Source organism: Austrofundulus limnaeus, unplaced genomic scaffold (assembly GCF_001266775.1).
Source record: "Austrofundulus limnaeus strain Quisiro unplaced genomic scaffold, Austrofundulus_limnaeus-1.0 Scaffold461, whole genome shotgun sequence".
NCBI lineage: Eukaryota > Metazoa > Chordata > Actinopteri > Cyprinodontiformes > Rivulidae > Austrofundulus > Austrofundulus limnaeus.
The window spans coordinates 349,324-358,634 of record NW_013952863.1 but is presented as its reverse complement, the minus strand read 5'-3'; the positions used below and the strand labels follow the sequence as shown (position 1 = coordinate 358,634).

The 9,311-nt window shown below is 38.1% G+C and overlaps 1 protein-coding gene and 1 long non-coding RNA gene across 3 annotated transcripts in view; one reads left to right on the top strand and one right to left on the bottom strand.

The window, feature by feature from the left end:
* Window positions 1-5,986, bottom strand: part of LOC106529718 (uncharacterized) — a 15,400-nt gene extending 9,414 nt beyond the window's left edge. The window contains exons 1-2 of one of the 2 annotated variants that reach the window (XR_001311670.1): window positions 4,534-5,986; window positions 4,295-4,399 (exon numbers count right to left, since the gene is read on the bottom strand). This is a non-coding gene — a long non-coding RNA (uncharacterized LOC106529718). Of the gene's footprint in view, window positions 1-4,294 lie in introns of both variants that reach the window. The other variant, XR_001311669.1, reaches the window with a different exon arrangement.
* rerg (RAS-like, estrogen-regulated, growth inhibitor) overlaps window positions 1-9,311 on the top strand; it is a 42,497-nt gene that overhangs the window by 9,026 nt on the left and 24,160 nt on the right. The window contains exon 2 of the mRNA XM_014025205.1: window positions 1,226-1,356. Coding sequence (XP_013880659.1) covers window positions 1,296-1,356 — 61 coding nt within the window. The 5' untranslated portion in view covers window positions 1,226-1,295. The remainder of the gene's footprint in view (window positions 1-1,225; window positions 1,357-9,311) is intronic.

Sequence of the window (9,311 nt, the reverse complement as noted above, 5' to 3'; positions counted from 1 at the left end):
GTGTGTGTGTGTGTGTGTGTGTATAAAATATTTTTCTGCTTTTTTTCCTAGTTATGTCAGTTTGGGTCCTCCATACTGCAGAACTTGGAAGAGGTAATTTAATGTCTGAATCAGGAGTGTTGGACCAGGGAAAAACAAAACCTGTAGGGCTGTGGCCCTCGAGGACCAGGATTGCCCACCCCTGCCTTAATACCAACCTTTCTAACTGTCAACCAATTGAACTACCGGCTGACATTAGGTTATACCTAAAAACAGTTTTACCTCCTTATCTACCTTCCATTTAACTAATTTACCAACTTACCCACACTCTACCTACAAGTTAACCTTAGGACCAACTTCAAGACTGACCTACGCGTTTATCTACTTGTTACCTCTGGGACCAACCTACTTACTTAATTACCTGTCATCTAACCTACATACCTGTTGATCCGAGGTTCAAACGAAGAGCCATCAAACAATCTATTTACCTATCATTCAGCTGACCAACATACCTATTTATCTATCTGATCAACCTACCTCCACACCTACCACTTACCTTTTGACCAAACTTAGGACCAGCCTACCTACTTAACTACCTATAATCTTAATATTTCAGATTATAAATACCTGACAACAGATTTAAAATGTAATTCCAGAAGGTTTTAAATGTTTGGAATAATTAGAAACAGACATTTATCAGAGCTGACCACATCTGAATATTATAGTGAACATTAATCTCATAAAATCCAACGTTCTGTTCCATTTTAACGAGATTCTAATAAATAAAACTACAGTCAGTCTTCAGTTAGCCTTAAAAATATATTTCACATTATACTGAATTAGTCATACTTGTATAATGAAGTCATTTCCATGCCTCTAAAGTTGAAAAGCAATTTAAATTTTGCCTTCTCTTGAAAGCATTCCACGAACGCTACATAATTATTTTTTCACCTGGTGTGCTCAGAAATGTGCGCAACACTGCGAGGTACAAAGGGATTTATTTGATCAGACTCGTCTAACAGCCTTTCATCGCTTCACTCTCTGGTTTTCATCAAACCGAGCCATGCTGGGCCAGGTTTGGAATATTAGTGCCGAAAAATGTTTCTGTCCTAATATTTATACAGTTCCTTAAAAAAAGGAGAAATCACCTTTATAAAAGAGCTTTAGGCCAGTTCTCCTGGAAACTGCTCACCGTATGTATTCATTATGTTTAAATACGTCTCACTTTCTGTTCGTGTCTCTTCAGACGCTGCTGACGATGGTCGGCTGATCTCTGAACTCAACGTTTGGCTCGCTGAGCTTCGCCGGTCGCAGTCATGGCCAAAAGCCCRGAGGTCAAGCTGGCAGTGTTCGGCAAAGCAGGCGTGGGCAAATCAGGTAAACAGCATTTTGTGTTACTCATTTCCATACTTAAATGTCCCCGTTCATCATTTCATGGCGTTATTAAGGACACATTTAGGTCAAAATACAACCTTAGATGCTCAAGTAATGCTCCTAAAGTCTTGTTTTCGATGATTTAAAGTCTGTTTTACCAGAACAAGAAGTTATCTACAGTTTCTATCTGAGCTGTTTGATGTTTCACCCTGACAGTAAATCCCCCTCATACCCCTCCTGTTTGTGCAGTCATTATTACAGTAGATGGTTGCTTTTGGCCTCCTATAAAAGCCTTCACTCCCACACGTCATTTCAGCACTTCTCTACAAGCTGAATCAACCTTCCTTTAGGTTTCCTCACTGACGGTACGCTCCCTGTCAGCTGCAGCCTATACTTAGCAATCAGACGTTAGAAAACCTGCTTTGGGATCGCTTCCCCCTGTCGAACGAGGCCATTAAAGTGTCAGAAGCGCTGTACTACGAAGCGTAATTACTGTAAAAACACGAGGCTGACCCCAGAAAATCTCAGCATTTTAACCAGATTTTTGAGATTCTTAAGCCCCGAGTGACGTTTCTCCTCAAAATAAGCACAGTTACTGCTTCCTGTCAGGTCTGCCATCCTGAAACCTGTCAGTCATCTTGACAAGCTGCCCTGACGCTTCAGCTACAGACCATAATATCCCTGTAAACACAAGAAGGAAGGGTAAACAGATCATTTTCTTTAATAAAAACAGCACCCTGCTGACCCTTATTGCCTTTAAATCTCGGCTGGACTCAACTTACAACTGGAACATGACTAGAGGAAGTGGATTCTGCATGATGAATCCCCTTTAAATTATAGTTACTGTTCTGTTTTAGGTGTGAAGAGGTCGTTATGGGGCTGAGGCAGTTCTGTACTTGTCTTAAAAACACCCAAATGCATTAAAGATCATTGCTGGCTGGGTTTACCCTCATTATAAACATGTAAAAGTTTTCTTCATTCATGCTTCCGTATTCATTTCAGCTCCTAAATCAGCCTCGACGGTTCGGTCACGTCTGCGCTGAACAAATATAAACCAACGAGCCTCGCGTCAACATCCTCCGCCAACCTGAGGTGGTGGAAAAAAGTAATTATCGCTCCTCTGTTCCAGCTGCTCCCCCCTCCTTCACGAACAATTGATTTTGGCGTGGACTCTTAATCTACGCAGACGCCCGATCCATCACTCGCACGTCTTCCCTGCGGTCCTCCTCCTGCACGAACGCAGACAGCAGGACGGTGGGCGCTGCTCCCACATCCAAACACCAGCTTTCAATGGAAACAAACAGATGCTAATGAATCTGCTTGTCTGTAAACATGAGGACTCAGGCAGTGAATTACAGCTCAGGGACAACAACAGAAGGGAAAACAAAACTCCGTTATTAGATGGGTTTATGTGTTTGGAGGAGCACTGCTCATACGTAAGTTATCTTTTCATTGTCTTGACAAAAATAGAAATAAAGGCCCGCTAAGTCCTAGACATTTAGGTCAAACCTGGGAAACGACATGGTACAATCTCACGATAATCTTGGAAAATGTGTCGGTGCTTGGAGTATGTGTTGGGAGTGACAATCAGCTACTACCACAACAAATATGAACCAGTTTTTCCAACACTAAACCGAGTTCCAGACATTTTTGAGCAGACTAAGGTCAGCCATCTTGAATTGGGTCAACTCCAACAGTTAGACAAAAGAAAAAGAATTATATGAATTATAGTTACTATTATTATTAACATTGTGTCATTTACAGCACTATGTTAAAAGGAATGTAAATATAAGTTGTTTGGATTATCAACTTTTCTAAGCATTTATTTTGTCAGAAAATATCTGTTCAAGAACAAATTTACTGTAAATCAGGACCATACTGCATCTACATAAACACTACATGTTTAATATACATTTCATTTGTTTAAAATGTCTCATTTCATCCATGTTTTCAATGGTTAGGTTAAGTGTGCCATTAAAACATTTAATTTATTTGTGGCAGCGTTTAGATTTATAATCCCAGTGGACACAGTTAACTAAAAACATAGCTTTGTTAACCACTAATCCGCTAACAAGTTCCGCTAACGCTAATCCGCTACACAGATAAAAAAAATTAGCGGAAGCTGACGCTAACCACTAAAGCTGGTGGGACTGACTTTTTATTGCTTTAATTTGAAGGTGGGCGGCCAATCCAAACCAGAGTTAAAGCTCCATCTAACTTGTGACTTCCAGTTTACTCCTTTCAGCATAAAAGTCTTTCTGATGAGTTTGTATTTTTATAAATACAGTTTAAAGTTAGTCAAATAACAAATGGCAAATACTTTCTGTACTATATTTTAAAAGGTAGTCAATATTTGTGTTCATTATTTAAATATCGTTAAATGTAATTTTATTTCTTTTTGACACTCTTAATTTAAGTTCAGCTGCTAAAGATGCTACATGCTAACACACGGTGCCTGACACGTCCAACACTGCTTGTAGGAGGGAATAGATTTTTTTTTGTTTCGGGATAAATGGCATAAAAATAAGAAAGGTTTACCCTTTTTTAGTGGACTTAAAATTAGCAGAAACTAATCAGTCCACTAATGTTTTCCAAAGTTATCAAAAAAGCCAATCTGCTAAATGAGAAGCTAGCTAAACTATTAGCAGATTAATGGAATTGTGCCCAACACTGTACAATATTAATTTATTATAAAAATATGTTCAGTATCATTATATGGTTGTTGCATTTGGCCACTTCAGTACCGTCCCTCAGGGTCCCCCTTCAGCTTGGGAGCCCTATGCAAATGCCTACCTTACCTACAGCTCTGCATGCAACCTTTTCTTTGAGTTTCATTGGAGTGGTTCAGCAGATATTTTGCTAACAAGCAGACAGACATAAACATTAGTTTTTGTCTTTTCTTCTGGCAGTGTGTGATAATAAAAGTTTTGTGCTGCTTTACCTCCATAACGTCAGCACTTCCTGTTTTGTTTGGACTCGGGTCGTCCCGGTCAGGCCTGCAGGGTGCTTCAGTGGGTTTTCCAGACCGACGGTCTGACAGGGACTCCTGCAGAGACACATTATACTAATAAAGAGGAGGGAGCATTAACTCAAGTGTAGCTATTTTGGTGCTTCACAGCTTTTATTTGGGTTTATTGACTCAGTGGTGGAAACTGTGCAGAGGAAGTAAGATCCATTTACCCACTTAAACTGCCTCCAGTTCAGGCTCTGCAGGCGCACATACATCAGCATAAACAGTGAATATGACAGCTCAAATCCTTACAAACCTACAGCTGATGTTAAGTCCAAACTTTAAAACTTCACTTTCAGAAAATAAAATCTACATCGACAGATTAAATCTGGAACACGACGCCTCCTGCTCTGAAAACAGCCAAAAAATGTTGAAAAAAAAATGGAACAATAAGAGCAGCAGCAGCCAGCGTGCGTCTGTCCCAGAAATACCAGCGTTTGCCACCTCCAGCACCAGGAGGGACTCATGAATCATTGTGATGGGTGCTCCGAGCGTGACGTAAACATTCAGACAGCAGACCAGAGCCACAAAGCCACAAAAACAAAAGCGAGACGGCTCGTCTAACAACAAACAGATAAAAATACCCTAAATAAACCGACACGATTGCACAACGCCTTTTTGGATTTTAAACTCACTCTAATGTACAAATAAGCTCACAATTTCGTGGTTACTTGATAAAATTCTAAGTGTAAAACAAAATCAACCCCCTGCACCGTTGAGTGGAGGGAAATAAAAGTCCTGGAGAGAAATCAAACACGTTGATTTGATTTGATAAGAAGTGTTGACCGAAGCTCAGAGCGGACAGCTGTGCACTCAGCCAACTGTTTACGTTTCCCTCTCAAAGTCTGAGTGTTTCTAATCAGGTGGGTTTTACTGCAACCTGAAAGCCCAACACCACCGCTTTTAAACAGTGTTAAAAATACATTAAAAACAGATTCTGGACCTTTAAATCCTCCTGAAACTTGTTAAAGGGTAGAGTTAACCATCACGGTACAACCCAAGAAACAGGTCTTACAGGTAGGACTCCACCAGGGTCATCCCTCGTCTTCAGTCCAGTTTGCTGTTGGTTTCAACTCTTTGCAGACGATGTGGTTCTGTTGGTATCAGACCGTCGGTGCGCACTGAGGCAGTTCGATGTCCTACGTAAGAGACCGTTGCTTTCAGTTTCCTCACCTGAGCATCGCAGTCTTGTTGCTCAAACTTTCCAGAGCATCTCAAGTTAATCACAGCCCCTCCGACCCATCAACAGTTCTTAAATCWTAAACGTGTCGGACGATGTGGACGAAGGCTAGAGACTTACCAGAAACACCTTCAGCTTACAAAATAAATCACWTGCATGCATCTTTACTGTTGTATTTGTTGTTTTGTATGGAGATAAATTAGTCTCACAATCCTCACATGCACACAAGATACGACCACACACACCAAATAAATATAATATTACCGGAAAAGTATAATTTTGAGTGGTTTGCTTCAAATGTTCAGTCTGCACGAATTATATTATAAGGTTATCTTSAGGTAAATTGATTAGATTTTTCTTCTACAAAAATTTTCCGGTAGTTTCTCCACAAAAAATAAAATAAAATAAAATAAAAATTGTTTGGACTGTACAGCCAAAATAAATCTAAATGAGTAGGTTATTGTTTTTGTGGAAAAAACTACCAGGAAAATGTATTTTTCCATTAAAGTATTTATTTGTTCCGATATATTTCCTTTTAACTCATTTTAGGTTGTTTATTTCAGCCGCACAGTAACATTTTAGAACCCAGTAATGTAATTGTTTGTATTTTAATATTCTGTAGGGTTTATGAGCAACAAGTCAGAAATGTATTTTCCTGCAATAATCCAGTAAATGTGGTAAAGCTCAGATGTCCCAGCTCTTCAGCAGCCTTACAGGTGTGAAAGTSTCAAACACCACATCGACAGGTGAGCAGATCAGAGCTTGAACCTTGTTGTTCACACTCTGTGAGACTGATTTATCTCCATATTTCTGTTGCTGCTGTATAGCAGGGTCTGTTAGTACTGGGCTTTGGGCTCAGGACRTGTTCCTCATATGAAAAGGCTGCTGGTGTCCTGTGATTCCAAACATAAAGACAAGCAGCCGAATAATCCATCCTCTTTTGACGCGGACAGAGTGAGACCATAAAGAAACTGATTGCATCACGATAAGGTGGGCTTCCAGTGCTTCTGAGCGTTTTGTTCATGAAATTATTTTTAGAGCCCACCTCCGACTCGCTTCAACCTTTGCCTATTATCTGTTTCTCATTCATGTTCTGTGACGGCAGCTGCTACCTTCGGCTGCTGGAGCCTTCAGCTGCTGTGTTGAGTCATCTGTTTATCTCCTGCTTTTAACAGATTTCATGTCTGAAGTTTAGCAAAACCTAAAAAAAAAGCTTCAGTGTAGATATTCTCTTTAAAGGGCACACTGACAAATATGATTATTATAGAATAATGTAGCTAAATCATAGCTCAAGGCTAAAAGTAACTAAATCATAGCTGAAGGCTAAATGTAGCTGAATAAATTAAAAGCTAAATGTAACTAGATTGTAGCTAAAAGCCAAGTGTAGCAAAAATCATACCTTGAACCTAAAAATTAAACCAGTCGCTGAAGGATAAATGATACTAAATCATAACAGAAGGCTAAATGTAGCTAAATGAGCTGAAAGCTAAATGTAGCTAGACTGTAGCTAAAAGCTAGATGTAGTGAAATAACTTGAACCTAAAATAACAATAGCTGAAATCTAAATGTTACTAAATCACAGACGAAGGCTAAATTTAGCTAATTCAGAGCTGAAGATCTAATATAGATAAATCAGCTGAAAGCTAAATGTAGCTAGACTGTAGCTTAAAGCTAGATGTAGTGAAATACCTTGAACGTAAAATAACAGTAGCTGAAATCTAAATGTTACTAAATCACAGACGAAGGCAAAATTTAGCTAATTAAGAGCTGAAAATCTAATATAGATAAATCAGCTGAAAGCTAAATGTAGCTAGATTGTAGCTAAAAGCTTTGTGTAGTAAAATTATATCATGAACATAAACTAAAAAACAGTAGCTGAAAACTAAATGTTACTAAATCATAACTGAAGGCTAAATGTAGGTAATTCAGAGCTGAAGCTCTATTATAGCTAAATCAGCTGAAAGCTAAATGGAGCTAGATTGTTGCTAAAGCTTTTTGTTGTAAAATCATACAATGAACCTAAAATAAACAGTGGCTGAAAGCTAAATGTTTTTAAATATTACCTGAAATTTACATTTTGCTCTATTGTAGCTAAAAGCTAAGTGCAGCAAAATCATATCCTGAACTTAAAATTAACTAAAGTGTAGCTGAACACTAAATGTAGCTTAATCATAACTGAAAGCTAAATGTAGCTGTATTAAAGCTAAAAGCTAAATGTAGCAAAATCATATCTTGAAATTAAAATTTACAAAACAGTAGCTAAAAGCTAAATGTTACTATAGCTGAAAGCTAAGGCTAAATGTAGTTCAATTAGAGTTGGAAGCTTAATGAGACTGGATTGTAGCTAAAAGCTCAGTGTAGTACAATTATACCATGAACATAAAATAAAAAACAGTAGCTGAAAGCTAAATGTTACTAAATCATAGCAGAAGGCTAAATGTAGCTGTATTGTTGCTAAAAGCCATGTATCAAAATTATACCTCGAACATAAAACCTGAGCTAACAGCTAAAATTAGCAAAACAGGATTGTAATAGCAGCAACATTGAAGCTAAAACTAAATTTATGACAGTATCTGAAAGCTAAAAAGACAACAGAGCGAAGGTAAATAAATGACCTCATCACATTAAGTGCAGCTGATGTTTGAACTCAAGCACCTGCAGTCAGAACTCAGGGTTCTCTGRTGACTCCAAATGAACTTGATGTGTTTGGTTGGGTTTAAACAAAGGATGGAAGAAGTTATTATAATAATAATCATATTTTAAAACAGTGTAGACAGCTTCACTACGGTTTATAATTCTAAACAGTCAATTAAATTTGAGACTCCAGTTCATGAAATCTGAGCTCATTAGTTGGTTTGTCTAATATACTTTCAAATAAAAACGCTTGATGTTCATCAGAAAACACAAAACTAATAATAATGACGTCCAATAAAAGCAGACCTGCTGCTTTAGGAGCCTCAGTAGAGTTCTGGTTCCAGCCCACAACTCATTAGACCCAATTGTGTTTAATAAGCAGGAATCTCTAAACCCACATTTCCTAATGAGTTTAGAGGAAAACGATGAGTCATGTTCTGATAATCAGCCAGCTCTAATTCCATCTGCACACAGATTTATTCTTTCTGAACGCAGAAATGGAAACAAGACGGTTGTTTTTATTTTGTGGTTTGAAATTATTTTATAAAAGCCTTCGCCTCATCCAGGAGATCGCTGCTAAGATTTTTATGGTTTTAAATTTTAACACCTTCAAATATTTCTCTGAAACAAATTTGAGATCTGATGATTAAAAAAAACCCCACTGAAATCTGCTTCAGCATACATTTAGCTTCTAGCTCCTGTTCTGCTACTTTTAGCTTCTAGCTACTGTTCTGCTACATTTAGCTTCTAGCTACTGTTTTACTACTTTTAGCTTCTAGTTCCTGTTTTACTACTTTTAGCTTCTAGCTAACATTGTGCTACATTTAGCTTCTAGCTCCGGTTTTACTACTTTTAGCTTCTAGCTACTGTTCTGCTACATTTGGCTTCTAGCTCATGTTTTACTACTTTTAGCTTCTAGCTACTGTTCTGCTACTTTTAGCTTCTAGCTACTGTTCTGCTACATTTAGCTTCTAGCTACTGTTTTACTACTTTTAGCTTCTAGTTCCTGTTTTACTACTTTTAGCTTCTAGCTAACATTGTGCTACATTTAGCTTCTAGCTCCGGTTTTACTACTTTTAGCTTCTAGCTCCTGTTCTGCTACTTTTAGCTTCTAGCTACTGTTCTGCTACATTT